Source organism: Rutidosis leptorrhynchoides, chromosome 8, assembly GCF_046630445.1.
Source record: "Rutidosis leptorrhynchoides isolate AG116_Rl617_1_P2 chromosome 8, CSIRO_AGI_Rlap_v1, whole genome shotgun sequence".
NCBI lineage: Eukaryota > Viridiplantae > Streptophyta > Magnoliopsida > Asterales > Asteraceae > Rutidosis > Rutidosis leptorrhynchoides.
In genome coordinates, this window is record NC_092340.1 from 191,951,118 (window position 1) to 191,968,937 (window position 17,820).

At 33.9% G+C, this 17,820-nt stretch overlaps 1 protein-coding gene across 1 annotated transcript; it reads left to right on the forward strand.

The window, feature by feature from the left end:
• Positions 1 to 659: 659 nt before the first annotated feature.
• LOC139863984 (uncharacterized) lies at positions 660 to 13,640 on the forward strand. Its single transcript, XM_071852577.1, has 33 exons — positions 660 to 1,021; positions 1,097 to 1,553; positions 1,653 to 1,907; positions 2,014 to 2,226; positions 2,346 to 2,477; positions 2,566 to 2,695; positions 2,788 to 2,834; positions 2,910 to 3,011; positions 3,145 to 3,223; positions 3,369 to 3,501; positions 3,698 to 3,792; positions 3,879 to 3,957; positions 4,247 to 4,295; positions 4,392 to 4,472; positions 4,723 to 4,815; positions 5,713 to 5,816; positions 7,109 to 7,556; positions 7,717 to 7,752; positions 8,062 to 8,260; positions 8,343 to 8,476; positions 8,594 to 8,771; positions 9,469 to 9,695; positions 9,836 to 9,931; positions 10,610 to 10,702; positions 10,796 to 10,828; positions 10,908 to 11,042; positions 11,116 to 11,176; positions 11,245 to 11,300; positions 11,399 to 11,455; positions 11,575 to 11,695; positions 12,307 to 12,395; positions 12,462 to 12,633; positions 13,546 to 13,640. Exons 1-32 carry the CDS (start codon positions 660 to 662, stop codon positions 12,612 to 12,614), a joined length of 4,527 nt encoding a protein of 1,508 aa, XP_071708678.1. The 3' UTR covers positions 12,615 to 12,633; positions 13,546 to 13,640.
• The last annotated feature ends 4,180 nt before the right edge of the window (positions 13,641 to 17,820 follow it).

Genomic DNA, 17,820 nt, shown 5'->3' on the forward strand with positions numbered 1-17,820 from the left:
TAAATCATTACCCTAACACTCGAGAATCATTAATTAAGCTTGAATTTGACAGAACCGTTTCAATTTGATGTTAACTTTTATGACCTAATAACTTAAATGACAGATCTCAAATCAAAAGATGTTAGGGTTAGAAATTGACCATAGATGAAGATAAACGATGATGTTTATGATGTATCTGTACTTTTACTTTCTTTAAATCAAAAGCTTGAATTGATCCAGAGAGCTTAAATTGATCTTCAGAAATCCGTTTAAGTTTTGTGATTGAATGGTAGCTGTTGTAAATTTTAATTAAATAAGAGGGTATTTTAGTCTTTTTAATGGATGATTAGCTAATATGGTTTTTTTGTTAGCTAATAGGCAAAATGGATGGTTATGATTAAAAGTTATTAATAATCCTATGGTTATAAAGGTGTTAGCTACTATAATAATGCTCCTCTTAAAAAAAAAAAAAAAAACGCATACATTTTCTTTTCCCGTCAATTTCTTTTGAAAAAAACTAGAGTACGCTGTACGCAGCAGTCAGGTTCGATTTCTACTCGCGAAAAAATTACAAACACTCGGCAAGTTTTCCCGCCAATTTCTCCACCATTTATCCTCTTCACCTTCACACCAACATCTCCGCCGTTTCACCGCCGTAACAGTTCGCCAACCACCGAAAAATGTCGTTTCGTAACAATCAAATCCCTCTGCGTAACAAACGACCTTCAAAATCATTCGTTTCACCAATCTCACGCCCTCCCAAACTCTCCAAACCTACTATCACTTCCACCGCCACTAATCAAAACGACACCGTACCACCACCACTTCCTTCACAAACCCTAAATTCAATCGACAAAATGACTTCAATACTGGCAGATTCAGGTTGTACATTAATCAACGTTACTGGTCCCCCTTGTCTCCCTGCTGACTTACACAAACTCCGCCACCATCTTCAAACTCGCCTTTCTACTGATTCCGATCTCCGTTCGCAGTTTCTCGAAGGATTCTCTGCTTACATCGACAATCAAAATGATCTCCGCAGGTTTAATTTTATCAAAATTTGCAAAATTAGGTTTATTAATCTATATTTCAATAAGCCTTAGTTCTGTAAATGCAGGGTTTTGCTACCGTCACAACGTGATAATATTATTAATGGACGAAATGATAGCTTAGTTAGGGTACTATTATTGATTCCTTGTATACAATTGAGTCTTCAGAAGATGTTGCTTGAGAAACTGCCCGAGTATTTTGATAATGATAGTTATGGAAACCACACATCGTCGAGTTTGCGCTTGGATGAGGATATAGCTAGGTTGATAATTAATCAATTCAGATGGCTTGATTTTCTAGTGGATTCTGAGGCGTTTATGGAGAGTTTGTTTCAAGTGATGTCAATTTGTCCTCCTAATTTAAAGAGAGAGATTATCGGATCGTTGCCTGAGGTCATGGGTGATACGGATAATAAGATCGTGGTTGATGCTCTTGAAAAAGTTTTGCAAGATGATTCAACTGCTACAGTTGCTGTTATTGATTGCTTCTCTAGTCTCAATTTGGACGAGTTGTTACAAGATAAGGTCATTTGCTTTATGTGCATACTTGTGTGTGTGTGCGTGTGTGTATCTGTAGTTTGTAGGCTAATTGTTAATATATGTTTGTTTTTAATTCTTCTGAAGGTTATAACAATAGCATTATCATGTATCCGAACGATTGAAGCAGAGAAGCTGCCTTACCTACTCAGGTTTTTATTGCTATCTGCAACACCGGTAAATGCGCGAAGAATAATCTCACAATTCCGTGAACAGTACAAGCTGATTGGAGTCTTTGATACTTGTTCAACCCAACACAATAAACTTAAGGGAAAGTCAGTTGTAAATAATGTAGAGGCTTCTGTTCTCGATGCTTTGGGGTCAAGCCTTCGCTTTAAAAATGTACTGCAAATACTAAAAAAAGTTATTAAGCTTTTTTTTTTTTTTTTTTTGAAATTACATAATGGTTTAGTTGGTAACATCTTCATGTGTATGTTGATGCTTGTAGATACTATGCCAGGAAATACTTAAAGAAGTTCAACACATTGATAAACCCCAAGATCATAAGGCGATTGACATTTGGTTGCTGATGCTTATATTTAAAAACTGTGGATCTATGCAAAAGAGTGTTGAAAAGCTACTAAAGAAGAAAATCACTGAAGGCTCTATCCAGAATGTTCTGTTTGAGCAATGCATCTTTGGTAACAAAGAGTTGGTAAAGGTATGATGTCAGCTACTACATGTTATTGCAAGCAATGAAAGAGTTGCTAATTAGGAAATATAGCAAATTCTTATCTTTCTACTTGAGCTCATTCTGTGTCTCTTGCTTTTTAATAATAGGATTACTTTTCCTCCTTTTTGCTGTTATCGGAATACTTGTTGTCTTGCAAAGAACAGAAAACAAGCAAATTTGGCATTCAGATGTATAAGTACCTTTTTGAGGGATTTTCCGATACTTACTCAAGACAGGAAGTAAGCTGCTATAAGTCGTAACAATACATTTTTCATACATATGCAATTGGCTTTAGAAAAAGCGTAACCTTCTTGTTTTTATATACAGGTCTTAGGGGCTTTGGTAACCCACGTGGGTTCTGGGATTCCATTTGAAGTCAGTTCAGCTTTAGAAGCTATGGTCTTGCTAGCCTCTACGTACTCCCAAGAACTAATACCAATTTGTTCCTACATAACTGGTATACCATCACTTCTTATTATGTATAGTTTGATCACTTTTGCTCTAATGTTGAAGCGTACGTGACGACATGTTACTTTTCTTAATGTGTAGGCATATTAGATTATATGGAAGGGTTTAGCACTGAAAACTTGCACAAGGTTACAAATATGTTTTTTGTACGATAAAGTTCATGCATTTTCACATGCTTACTTATCCGGACACTCGTATTGCAGATGTATGATGCTTTCTGTTTTTTGTCACGGTCTGCACGGTCTAACTCTGAATTGGTAGGGTCATCTATTGCTAACGATCTTTTCATGATAGTAAGGAAGCAGGTAAAACTAGTTTGTTTTTTAGCTATATTTCCCAAATCATAATTTCTATAAGCCTGTTAATCATTATTTCAATAAGCCTGTTCATAATCCGAGTATTCTTTGCACTTAAGTTATATGACTATTTGACATGCAGGTCAGTAATCCAGAATTCAAGTACAAGAAAATGGGTCTAATTGGAACCATAAAAATATTGTCCCATCTTGGAAAGACAGATGACATATACAACTCTTCTTCATCACAGGTATAGGGATGCTAAAAGTATGTGTTTTTTATTAACTTATAACACAACTATGTAGTATATTATAACCGAGACTTCCTATGTTCTTTTGTTTGAAATCTCTTTGTAGAAGTTGAATTATGAGGAGGCTCTAGAACTTTTGAGGACAACTCTGGATTCATGCCAACAGTTGCCAGTATCGTTAATTCTTTTTTACGATGAATTATCTGCCATTCTTGATTCAGAAACTCTTCATCCGGCAATCATGGAACGGTAAGTATATACTTATATGGTGATAGATTAATGATATGCTTCATCTTGTGATGTTGATTTAAGAGTTTTACTTGTTCAATGTCTTGTAATGTTCATAATTATAAGCTGCTCAAACATGATACTATGGTTAGTTAATGGAACAAACAGTTCGCAAATAGATTTATTATATATTGATATCTAATACTCCCACGTGCAGGGTTAGCCAACTTGTGGGGGAGTTTGAATCCATGTTTTTATCTGATTTAGAAAATGGGAAACTGCCTGTTTCTGACTTGTATTGCGGCCTTGAAGGTGAGTCACCGGGATTTGTCTTTTGTGGCATCAAATTTATCAGCTTTTATCGAAGAACTTTGATGCATATATTTTTTGTTATGTAGGGGAGCTATGGATGAATTTGGATGGAGATATATCTCCAATCTGCATGAACTTACTGCCACTGGCTTCCTCGTCATCAAGGTAAATAATTTCATTCATTCGTAAGTCGTGTTCAGCATGTCAGTATATGAACCAGGAAGGAATCTTCAAAAGTTAACTGTAATACCGTATAGTTTTGTATACAGGAGATAATATGTATGACTTGTATCCTAGAATAACCCAGACATATGCTATAATGAATCTTCTAGTCAACAACTAAAATTACGTATTCTTTTTCTAATTTTAAATAATATCATGCATTTTTCTACTTACCATTCTGTATATATTTGAACAAATGATAAGAATTCTATATATCTTTGCATCCCTTCAGGTCAACATCAGTACAAACTCTTCCTGCTAACTTTCGTTTGCTTTCCGTGGTAGGTGCATCTTCAGAAATATGACTCTGTCAACCTTATTTTTACATGATGCTCTCATCTTTTTTTCTTTTTTTTTAAATCTATTTTTTAATCCAGACGGAGAAGTTGGGAAATCAGGGATCTCTTTCAGGGATTGACGCACTTCTTGGCTGTCCTATACACCTTCCTTCTTCTAAGGTTATTTGTGAACTGTCTCCAACTCCTAGAGTGTCTTCAATGAGTCATGCATTCATGACAAACATTTTTTGTAAGCATAATAGCATATTACAGGGTATTGATGGAAATTACTCGGATATTAAATAAATTAATTCATTTGCATTCCTCTCTATTCAAAGATTCTGAGCTACTTCATGTGTCTCTGTCCTTATTTTATGTGGATATGCAAGACGAAGGACTTACTTAAATACTTTCTTGCATTGGTTTGCAGCTTTTCTTCGAGTCTTGGCAGTCGCTAGATAAAAAGCAGAAGCATGTTGTCTGTTTGTCTCTCTATTATGCAATTAATTGGATCAGAGAACTTGTAAGTTCTCCGACAAACTTAATTCAAAGTTGATCACTATACTTCTCTATTAGTTTCAGACTTCATTACGACAAACTCAATTGATTAGTTATTATTTGTTATTAGTTTCAGACTTGTGTCTTTATGCTTACATAGTATACTTATTTGTTTTATATTGCATATTATACCTACATGCTTCATACCTACATGTTTACATATACATATTATACTTGCATGGTTTGTTATACTTGCATATTTGACACTTACTTATTTTACTTATATGTTCTATTACTTTACTTTGTTACATGCTATATTTATGTATACTTTTCCCATGGTAAGGTTTCTATATTATCTTTTCTACCTGCATTTAGCTACTTCACTTGACGGAATTCATGGTTCTTTCTGGCCGGAGGTCCTTAGGAAGCAGCCTCTCTGCCCTCTAGTATAGGGAGGGACGACTTCTTCTACCAGCGGACCGATAGGTACCCTTGGGTGGAGGAATGACTTCCCTTTTACTCTAGGGTAGAGGAAAGACTGTCTACATCTAACCTCCCCATACTCCACTTTGGTGGAATTGGGTATTGTTGTTGTTGTTGTTGTTGTTTTCTGGAAGGTTTATAAAGCCCACAAAATCAACATATCACTGAAACACAAAAAATCTTAAGCATTTGTGCTTTGTTTACAAGAAAACTGACATTTGACTTCATGGTTGATTGTCAATAAGTTGGTATGTACTATGCGTTGTTACAAAGAGTTTAATCATGAGTTGTGTGCTCACAAAGAGATTTACATAACAAGTTCTTTGGTCACATGACAAACCAAGTATGATGGCCAATTTGACAATCTGATATTGTTGAAGCAAGACAAGAGTGTTTATCATATTTACTTAATTGACTTATTAACTTTCATGTTAAATAGCTTAATGCCTTCTGTGCACAAGTTGCTGGAAAGTATGACTGCATAAGCCAAGCTACAAAGGAGGACACCGTCACCAAGATCTTGAAACGCTTGAAGAACCTTGTGTAAGTTGATATAAAACCTCACTCTAAAATACAACTTTTTTATAAAGTATGAAAGGTTTCGTTTTTTGCAGCATTGATGTTTACCTTTTAGCTACTTTTTTCCCATCCCACCCAATTATAAATAAAGCATTTGACTCGATTCTTGTTTCAATAGAGATTTTGACTAGTATTCAAATATCTAAACTTCCCCTTAATAATGGTAGTTATGCATATTCTAAACTAATATTTATCCTTTTTAAGATGATATATAAAGGATCTTAATTTGATGAACATGCATATATACAGAGACTAAGATCTTTCTGTTACTTTTTTATTTCCATATATTAAATTATTTATCTGCTAGAAATATCTCATGTGGAAATATGCACAGATACAGAGATTAAAATTTTTCTGTTACTTTTTTGTTTCCAAATGTTACATTATAATCTGTAAGAAATATTTCATATGGAAATGCTTAACAACATATTTGAGGATATGCTGCATTGAGTTGTACACATGAAATTCATTACTGTCTTTCAAATGCTCTTTGGTACCTTTTGGTATAAACTATATCTGGCAATTGAGACCGATACACTCAAATTCGGGTCAAATGGGTCAAGCTTTCGGGTCAATTGGGTCTTGAAAAAAATTATGACTAACAATGTAAATCAAAACTCAAGAAAAGATCCAAATGGGTTTCTCTCCAACCTATTTAGTCCTATACAAAAAATGAAGGAACGGGTCTAATAGGTATCAGTACTCAAAGATCAATAAATAGAAATAGGTCTAATGGGTTTTGTGAACGGGTCAAATGGGTCGAGCATAAAAAGTTTCATCCGTAAAAAATTTATGAAAGCATTCATGGTTATATCATTTATTATGTATATTAATATTTCGTATCTATATATAATAAATAATAATAACTAAAATAATGTAATAAATGTAAAAAAAAAAAAAAAAGCGATGTAACCCATTTGACCCAATTGACCTGTGACCTGTTTCGACCCGTTACCCAAACCGACCCAACTTGACCATTTTGATCCTTTTAAAAAATTGACCCGTTTGATCTATGACTCATTTCAACCCAAAACTATTTTGACCCGTTTCCCAAACCAACCCAACCTGACCCGTTTACCAGGCATAGTATAAACTACTATATGTTCTCTTTGTAGAGCTTCAATACTTTAAGTTGTAGTTCTTTCATATGAATTCTGTTGCAGAAACTAACAGCAATTGTCTGAAATTTGTGTTAATTTAATCTACAAATTTATTTCATTGCAGTTGATTTTATTTAACCTTCTCTTGTGATACAGATTTCTTGAGAGCTTGTTGAATAAGAGTCTCAAGGAGTGTCCCTTATCGTTACCTGAGTTGTCCTCAACAATCTATACAGGTCAGCCTACTCGAATTCAAAAGAACACAGAGCAAATGAGAACAAATCAAGAATCTTCCAAAAGAAATAAGAGAATTGAAAAGTCTTCAAAATCATGGACCCAGGGAAGTAAGACCACTCAACTTACAATTATTGAAACATGGAAGAAAGCAGGTGCAGTAAACAGCCAAGATGGTTTAACTGAAAATTCTACTGCCATGCCCTCTAAAACCGGTCAATCTGAGTCAGCAACGTGTTCTACCATCAACTCTAATGAATCAATAGATACTGGTATTGAGATTTCTGAAGCTGTTAAGCTTCTAGAAGCTCAACGATACAAATTTAGACCTCTTTCGCTTGATTGCTTCTCCATTTTGTCTTATTCAAAGGTCAGTTCCTATTTAGTAATATTTATATATCTTAAATTTGTTCAATCGCCGTGTCTTACATCTGTGGTTTTGTCATTTATGCTTTTGGTACTTCTCAAGTATAGTCTACAGCAAAGTATTAAGCTGCCTCATATGCTTGTTTCATGTTTCATGGACGCAGGTTGTTGATTCTTGTTGTGCAGGTTCTACGTGTGAGGTATGTCTTTTCCACTGCATGTCAGAAGTGGTTACACCTCAGTTATGTATAAATGTGTTGGCCAAAAGTGGTCTAAAGTGGACCGTAAAGAATAAAACCATAGTTTTTGAAATTATATTTGATAAACTAGGTATTTATATTTGGTCAAAAAGGGTTTTGGTTCAACCAACCCATTCTGACTCGACCAATTGTTAATTTACCCATTTTGACTTGCTACTCAACCCACGCGACACCCACCATTGTTGCCACCTATAAGCATTGATTGACTGCAGCTTAATTATTGTGTTTCATGTGGATTTCATATTCTAGTTACCTGTTTATCTTTACCTCCTGCGCGATCTTCATAGCAAGCTAGAATCTTTTGCACCTAAACCAACATCACCCAGATTTTCAAGCACTCCTCCTGGTTCACAAGCATTAACAGCAGTTGAATTTGTAAACAAGATTCAGGCCTTGTTTCCAATTCTGAGAATGTACTTGGATTCTGCTATGTCATTACTTGAGAATGGTAATATTTTATCATTAATTTATTGAATGTCCTTCAGTAAGGGTTCAAAATTCTTTCTTTTATCTTACAAAGTGATATTTAGACTCTGAAGCATGCGAAACACATTGGAGGGATCAATTTGTCATGGCTGGTAATCCAGATATAATCAACATGTTAGTGTCTGTACCATCTGTCTCGACTTTAGCTGTCAAAGAGACACTTAACTGCTTCAGCAAGGTATCTACTGCGATTTATCCTTTTAATTTTATCTGGTAAAAGCTTTGCATTTTTATGATTTGATCAACTTTTATATTATTTTATTTGTTTGTTCTTTTACCTTTTGGTCCAGCACAGATGTTGACCTATTCAGATCTTATACTGTCAAAACAGTCTGCTTTCTTGGATCTACTTAAGTCATTTCAACCCAAAAAAGTCTCTGATATTTCAGACATCCCGTCTTTATCATCATCAGGAGACCTGGATTGTTTGTATGGTGGTGTTTATACGTTTCTAGAAGGAGTTCTGGATGTAGGTATGGTTTTTCTTAGGAATGGGTCAATTGGGTTATGTTTTATCTCTAGCCTGATAAAGCGAGTATAAAAATAAAAAGTTGGCTAACAGGAAAATGGACAAGGCCAAATGGGCCGAAAGTCGCCCCCCCTTATTTCATATGTAATTTATAAACCAATATTAAATTATTGTCTTTTTCTATTCAAAATATTATATTATGTTTATATACGGATTAATATATAAGCTTAATAATTAAAAATGAGACACTGATATTTTATATAAACGTACATAAGTTATGGACGAATACAAGGTTGCAAAACTTGCTACTCGGGGAGTACTCGGTTGGGACTTTGGAGGGAGTAATCGGTAATTCGGGGATTAATCGGACTGGACTTTATGTGTAAGTACATAAGAAAACCATAAACATTAACATAATTGTTCATTTGTTCAAAAAATCTAGAATTTTATTTTAATTTAACTTCATTTTAAAACGTTTACATGTTTTGACTTTGACCAACTTTGACCAACAAATCCGATTTTCACCCATCAACCGATGTTGACCAACTAATTAAACGGATTTTTGAAATCTGAAAGCTCTGCTCTTGAAAACGGAGTAATCCGGGATTTTTTTACAACAGTGGACGTATGTTGCTTCGATTCAACCCAACCTGCCTATTTTTATTTTGCCATCTCTGATTGCATGGCAATCTTTTTTGCAGCACTCCCTTTGTCATTTATGCTTGCCTGTGAAGTGGTACTGACATTGGAGTTGGTAGTTATTTCTGTTAAAAAAGTGGTTGACATGCCTCTAGAGGGAATTGGTAAGCATACACAGGCTGTCATTCAACAACTCATTGTCAAATTGCGCAACAAACTCAGCTCTTCTGCTCACAAACTGCTGAGTCATGATTACCATAGCGACGTTGAAAATGGTTGGAAGGGGAAGGTACGTCTCTTCTATGCTCTTCTTCAATCTTATACTAGAAAACATTAAATTATTTGGTTTCAAATTGTACGTTGAATTTTTTTTTTTTCAATTGAACTTTCAATGGCCAATTGGTCATGCTTCTTTTCTATCTATTTTAGGGGGAAATGGTGCAGAAGATCCTTCACATTTACTTGGAAAATTGTGAGTCTACATCTGAATCACTGGATAACCTCGCGTGCTCAATTTTGCCTACAGTAAGTATAAATATGTTCTCTATAGTTTGTTACAATAACAATATGGTGCGAAAAGTATTATGGTATACTGAATGTTATTTTAATGTTATAGACTGCATCATTAACCCACTTTCTAACCTATATATATGGTCAATTTAACATTTATTTTTCAGCTTGAACACAACTTATAGATATCAAATTAATCTACAGATAATACTGTGCCAATTTCATAACCACTTACTTTCACATATATTGTCATTTCTAGTACAGGGTGGCAAACTCGGTAAAACTCATCAAGTACTTGGCGCGTACTCGGTCAAAAGTTTGGGCCTAGTATTCGGTTCAAACTTGGTCAACCCTCAGTCAATGGGGATTACTCGGTCAAACTCGGGATTACTCGGAGAATCAGTCAAAATTGGCCATGACTCAGTCAAAGTCAAACTTGGTCATCCGATTACTCCCGAGTACTCCCCATGTTGCCGATTACTCCCTAAATAGCCTCGATCGAGAACTCCCCGAGTATCGATCTCTGCAACCTTGCCCTATAATGGTGTTGGTTCTTGAACACAAAGTCTTAACTAGTCAGTAAGGGTTGAGTCTTAATTAAGCACGCAGATAGCAAGTTTACACTCGGTTTGAGGTCTCTTTGAAGCAGTTCCGTTTGTATTTTGTGTGTGTATGTGTGTGTGTGTGTGTCAGGTATCATCTTCCAGCAGAACAACTGCGGAAACATATAGCCATGGTTTCACAACTCTTTGTTCCTCAACTTTCGGCGTTTGGTACAGAGAGTTGGTAGGCATTTTATCTTCTAATTATTCCTTAAACATTGACGTATCATATATTTCCCATATAGATTGATAATCAAAGGTTTTGTATGATTTGCAGCATGAGCAGAACCTCATTATACTCGAGAAGCTGGTAGCACATTCTTATCTAAACAGTTCAAAAGTCATTAGTAAAATGATGTAACAATTAACAATGTAACATTTCACATTAGGTTAAAGAAGCTATTCAAGTAAACAAATCAAGGACTGCTCCTCAACCAAATGAAGTGCAAATACTTCTGGAGAAGCTTTACCGATCTGTAAATGTAGTTGTATCCTTGATAAATATTTGTAGGACTCATAATAAGGTACCTATAAACCAGGACTCGTTTCATTTCACTGCTTCAGGTTGTGCAACTCTGATCCAAAATTTTATTGTAGGTTAACGTTCGTACAATGGCCGTTAAGTATGGTGGGAAGTTTGTCGATTCCTTCTTAAAAGGTTTGTAACCGACATTTCAAATTTCGTGAATTATGTCTTATTGGTCACTGATGTTTGAACCTTTGCAGTTTTTGAGTTCCTAGAAAACCACTATCAGAACCACAATCAGTTTATCATTCAACTGGTAAGGCACTCTTAATTCTTGACGTTTGTTATATAATCTACTACTATTAAAAAAACTTAATAGTTTTAACTTTCAATAATGCTTTTCGGAATTTTCAGATTAGAAATTTCCAGATGGGAACAAGAACAATACAAATTTTATGTTCAGAAGCAAAGGTACGTTAACAGTTTCGTATCCATATAACTAAATTGTTAGTTCCATTCACCCCTTATCTCATGGAGGCCAGGCCTATTGAATATCTTATATGTTGTGTATTGTATATTGGTATTGGTAGGGCTTAAAACAAACTGGTATCACTAGTAAAATTCCTGCTACCAAGAGATCTTTGGAACGCTTTTTATTTCGGGTCAAGGCTCTTCTTCACACTTCATCTAGTGGATGCACCTTCTGGCTCGGTATGTAACATACCTCCTTGCTTATTTCTTGAACCATGGTTCAGGGAGATGTTGAATTGTTCTTGTGATTTTTACTTGCGATAAAACACGTTTCCTTGCATCCTGCTTTACGTACATTTTCACCCGCTGATGTTCCCTTTGTGCATTTATCCTCATGAATCCTTTTTTGTTATGGTGTTTCTAGCATTGCTGTAAAAAAAACCTTGATTACTCACGCTTAATCCCCAATTTCTCCTTTTTAAGAACAGACCGATCCGATTTTCCTAAGCCTGCTTAGTTAATCAGTCTATGTTGGTTCATGGGTCAAAATCGGATTTGTTGGTCAAAGTCAAAATTGGTCAACATGTTAATATAAATTCAAAATTAGAATAATAGAGTTTTTGAACAATTGAACAATTATGTTTTTAGATAATAATTGAAAGCTTAATGTTTATTGATCCACATGACCAGAATGCAACAAACTATGCCACCTTTGAATATAATTCAGTTTGCAATATAGTCACCATGATTTCTTTTATTTTTTCTTTTTTAATTCGATTTCTGTGCTCGCCAGCTTAAATCCTGCGCACTTTTATGCTATCTATCTTATTTGGCAAGTTACATGTTGACAGGAAACTTAAAGCACAAAAATTTGTTAGGGCAAAAACTGTGCTCTCAAGCTTATATTGATGATCAAGATGATAATACAACCGATGACTTTGTTAGCAGCGTTGATGAAATAGTGAGGAATGCAGAGGATGAGATAGTGGGAAATTCAGAGGATAAGGTGAGAAATGTGGATGATGATGAGATGGTGAGAAATTCAGACGATGAGATGGTGAGAGATTTAGATGATGAGATGGTTAGAGATTCAGATGATGAGATGGTGAGAATTTCAGATGAGGAGATGGTGAGAAATTCAGAAGATGAAGCAGAATGAACCAATCATATTACTAAAGGTTATTATTATTAACTTTTTGCACATAATTCAGGTTGATAAATAGCAAAGCATTTCAAATGTTCATATGCATTAGTTTCATCAGAAGTATCTCTTTACTAAATAGGTTTCTTTGGCTAACTATGGAGTATTAGCTACCGAAAGCTATAAGCTTATATATTTAATTGTTAGTCGAAGCTTATGAATGGGAATTAACTGGAGAGTAAAGAAAAATATATAATAAATAACTGTATAAAAGATATTTACGTAGGTCATTTAATTCAACCATCTTTTTTTTTCTTTCTAAAGTTTATATTTTAAAAGAAACTCATCAACCCTGCGTGATGAGGTGTTTGTGATTCCATGGTGCCACTATCACGCTTTTAATGTGGCGTGATAGATGGCAATTTTGTTGGTGTGGTGCTTTGCATTACTTGAAGGATCTCAAGCGTGAAAGGTATTTCTACCAATGAGAATTTAAATTAATGTATTTATATTTTATTTTAATTAATTAATAAATAAAAATAGTAAAATAACTAAAAAGAGTGAGACCTAATTTCTATTATAATATATAACTCTATCGTCATTTTAAACTTCACTGCTCTATCACAATTGCCACATCAACAATATATATTACAAAAATCACCCATCATATTTCATTACGTCATCACCATTAATAATGGTCTTAGAAAAAAAGTTAACCTTGTAGTTATGTGTGCCACTCATAGATAAATTTATTTTGCAATTTTAGAAATGACAAGAATAATTTATTTTTATTGGTACATGGTGGAATATTCAAAAACATTGATAATAAGAATCAAACTTTATTTAAGTTCATACTATCTTTCCGGTTATAAGTATGTAAATATGTACAATTATGTGTTGAATATTTTACTTTGTGCACTACTTCATGTGTGTTATTGAATATCTCCAGCCATGGAACGATGGCCAAAAAAAAGTGGAAGGTTGCGATGGTGACAACAACATAGGGCAACGACACTACCATCAAAGGCGTTTTTGAGGTTCTTGCAACTGAAATTGTAATAATTTTGTCATCCAAATTATGTTCAATTAAAATTAAAATAAAATGTCGATAAAAAAGTTTTCGTAATAACTTTGTCATGTAAACTATATTCAACTAAAATGTCATTTTTTTTTTATTTTTTTTTATTTTTTTTGTAAATTTGATCCCGTATGAAGATAACTAAATAGTTTAAAAATAATTGTCCGTTTCATCAACAGCCAAGAATCGAGTTAAACCAATGAGCCTTAACAACGAGATAAGAATTTGACGTACCATGTGGTGTAGTTCAAACATCACAATTTGTAGAAACACAATATTTATAAATTTGAAAACCGTCAATAGTATCTTTTTAGCACGTTCTCACAATTTAAAGGCTTATTTCTTGAATTCCAACTTATTTCATCAAATGAAAGAAAGAATAGATAGAGACCATCAGAATAGATAGAGATCAATGGTGAAAGCAAGAAGAAATATTAGACTTTGTGATACTGAAGCCCATTAGTTGTGGTTTTGCATCTTGGAGCGGCGTCTATCAAGAAGGAAGCTAACCTTCATAATTGTCCATATTCTTCATCCCCAATTGTAAGAACCCTAATTTTATTACTTGAGACTTCTTATGGTTTTGTTAGTTTCTTTGACCCTAATTTTATTACTTGATATCAATTTCAAATTTAACCTTCACTACTTTACAATGTATCTTTGTTGATCAAGCTATACAGAGGATATGCATTGATCATGCAAAATTAAATTTTCTGGTTGTGCAACATTTGTGATGGTTCTGGTAAGTTTTTACTTGCCATTCTTTACTATTTATAAGTTTGGAAACATGTAATATCTATGGACATTGGATGTTAAATATTTTTTTCCCATCTTTTTAGACCACGAAAAATATCTCGACTTTTTGTTTTATTACCTATAATAGACATGATTAGGATGGTCATTAAGTCCCAACTAAAGAGATGCTCTCCACTTGATTAATCATTAAGCATTACTTACATGCTTAAATATATAATTAGTGTAACTTCCTAGAAGTCCTCATGTAAGACAAATGAGTCTTATTTGGAGGGTTGCAAGTAACCAATGAATGCATATACTTGCAATCAAATGTTTATAAAAGCCTTGAAGACGTGATATGTACTTTGAAGCTTGTCGTTTGTCAAGGATAAAAATCTGCATTTGCCATTAAGGGAAATCAATGACACACTAAGAAGTACTATGGGGCTTTCATCTTTTAAGCCTATGTCAAGTTCCAAGAATGCATCCAAGATAAAAGGGTTATGCAGGTTATTCTAGATGTTTTGGCTTCTAATTGCAGTCATCCAATAAAGGAAAGTGACAAATTTAAAGGTCTCAAACGGCTACAAATTCAGAAGTCAGATGCTGCATGGTCGACCCACGGTCGACTGTGAGGTGAGCCGCACAGGGTTTGGTTTGAATTTCTCTGCATATAGAAGCCAAACCTTGGAGCAATTGAAGACTCACCTCTTGCACTTACATTTTCATATATTTACTGATATCATTCAAATGTTATTGTAAACTATTTAGAGTGATTCTAGCAAGAGTGATTGTAAACTTAGTTGTGAGTTTACTTGTAAACTATCTTCATAAAGGGATCTAGAAGATAGTTAAGGTTTCACTAAGTTGCAGCTTTAGGATCTTGTGGTAAGGGGAATTTGGTGATTGTGAATTCTTCAAAGGGACGTAAGGGTTCATAAGTTGCGGCTTATCGAGGAGCTAATGTTGTATCAGGAAACTCCATCGATTTTGGAGTATTGTAGTGAAACAAACTCTCAATTCGTTAGAATTGAGGAGTGGATTAAGGAAGATTGGTTAACATCTTCCCGAACCACTTTAAATCTCTGTGTTTGTTCTCTTATCCTTTATCTTTATATTTACATGACTTGTTAACAAACAATTCAAATCTCACTATAGTCATTTCAAGTTCTAAATCGAAAAATTTTGTAAAAATCAACTAAGTAACTATTCACATCCTCTAGTTACTTACATAAATGACAATAATCGTGTTTTTTTTTTTTTTTGGTACATACAGTACATTGATGATAGTAAGAATTCAATTTTATTTAAGTTTACCCCATCTTTCAGGTAAGTGTGTTATGTACCATACCAAGTCACATGATGACACACCCATTAAAAGTACTATTGTTGATAATGATCTCGTCAATAAAAAAGAACATACTAAGGTGAACCAAAAACTCCCGAAACCTAGACTACTAAACCTGAAATTTAACAAGATGCTTTAGTACATAGTGAACACGGGGAATCAAGCAAAACTAAACCAAGTCAAGACGAGACAACCAAATGTGAATAACAACATTATGTGCTTCTTCCACTAGTAGCCAACATAAGTGTCCCCTTCAAGTGATACCGCCCAGATTAAGAAACTCGGAGCTCACGTTATCCAATGGCTTCAATTTCTAGGGGAAATCACACAAGAAACTAAAAAGTTCACTTCCGTATTATACTCTAAAGATAGTCGTATAAGACTTGAAATTTAAGATTTGCAAAAGAAACTATGTAAGAATTAGATAAAAGTGACATATTAAAATGTGTTTTATACCACGACAAAAGAAATAGTCTGAAGTCGTTTGAAGCCGTCCAATGTTCACCTTAAAACACAAATAAGATGGAACCGTCGAAAGATACAAAGCTCTCAAATCTTAAGTTTATAAGCATCCCAACCAATTCGAACTTATAAATTAAATACAGTTCATTTGATATTTATAAATAAATTTAATTTAAAACACACACACACACACACACACACACACACACACACATATATAGGGACCAGGGGGAAGCGGAGGTAAGCAAATTTTTTTTTTTCGTTTTTTTTTTTTTTTTTGGAATTTTTTTTCAGGCATCAAGATTACACGAAAATATAAACATTTAGAAAAGACACTTCGTGATGAATGTTATTATTTAGGCGGAAAAGCGATCGACAAAAATAACATTCAAGATAATATTGATCGTGAAGAATGTTAACGTTTTTTTTTTCTTTCATGTTCTGTGAAGCAAAATTTAGCCCGATTTAGAGTTTAGGGTTTAGGGTTTGGTGTTTTGGGTTTAGTTCCTAAACCCAAAACCCCAAACCCTAAACCCTAAACCTTAGACTCTAAACCGTTCGTGTTACAAACTCAATCTAAATCCTAAATCTAAACCCTAAATCTAAACCCTAAATTTCTAAACCCTAATATCTAAACCCTGTAAACCCTAATATCTAAAACCTCAACATACGGTTGAAAAACACGATAATTGTTATATATTACTTCTTCGAGCGTTTTTCCTCCAAAATAAAAACATTTATCACAAAGTGTCTTTATAAAATGTTCATATTTTCATCCAATCTATAATGTTCGTGAACAAAGTTTTTTTCAAAAAACGAAAAAAAAAACGTTTTGCTTCCCCCCGCTTCCTCCCGATTGGTTACTTCCCCCTTGATCATACCACTATATATATATATATATATATATATATATATATATATATATATATATATATATATATATATATATATATATATATATATAGTGAAAGGATCCGGAGAGAATTAAGGATAGGAGAGAACCCATAGCACCAAAGGGTTTAGTAGAAGGGTTTAGAAATTAGGGTTTAGATTGAGTTTTTAACACGAACGGTTTAGAGTTTAGGGTTTACGGATTTTGGGTTTAGGGACTAAACCCAAAAACCAAAACCCTAAACTCTAAATCGGACTAAATTTTGAAAAAATTCGGGAAAAAAAAATTTACGAATTTTTTTTTTTTTTGAAAAAAAAGTCGATCTGCACAAAAAAAAAGTCAATCTGCACACACAAAAAAAAAACTGCAAAAAAAGTCAATCTGCAAATCAATCTGCACAGTAAAAAAAGTCAATCTGCAAAAAAAAAATATTCAATCTGCAAAAAAAAGTCAGATTGACTTAATCTGCACGCAGATTGACTTAATCTGCACACAAAAAACTGCACAGAAAAAAAAATCTGCAAAAAAAAAAAAAAAAAAAAAAACTGCAAAAAAAAGTCAATCTGCACGCGGATTGACTCAATCTGCACGCAAGTATAAAAGGTTAGTCGATGGTTCCATGGGTTCTCTACTACCTTTGGTTCTCCGTAGATCCTCACCCTATATATATATATATATATATATATATATATATATATATATATATATA

Coding starts and splice junctions, on each gene's coding strand:
- LOC139863984 (XM_071852577.1), top strand. CDS start 660: ATGTCGTTTCGTAACAATCAAATCCCTCTGCGTAACAAACGACCTTCA. Junction 1,022..1,096: donor AATCAAAATGATCTCCGCAG/GTTTAATTTTAT, acceptor CTGTAAATGCAG/GGTTTTGCTACCGTCACAAC. Junction 8,477..8,593: donor CACTTAACTGCTTCAGCAAG/GTATCTACTGCG, acceptor GGTCCAGCACAG/ATGTTGACCTATTCAGATCT.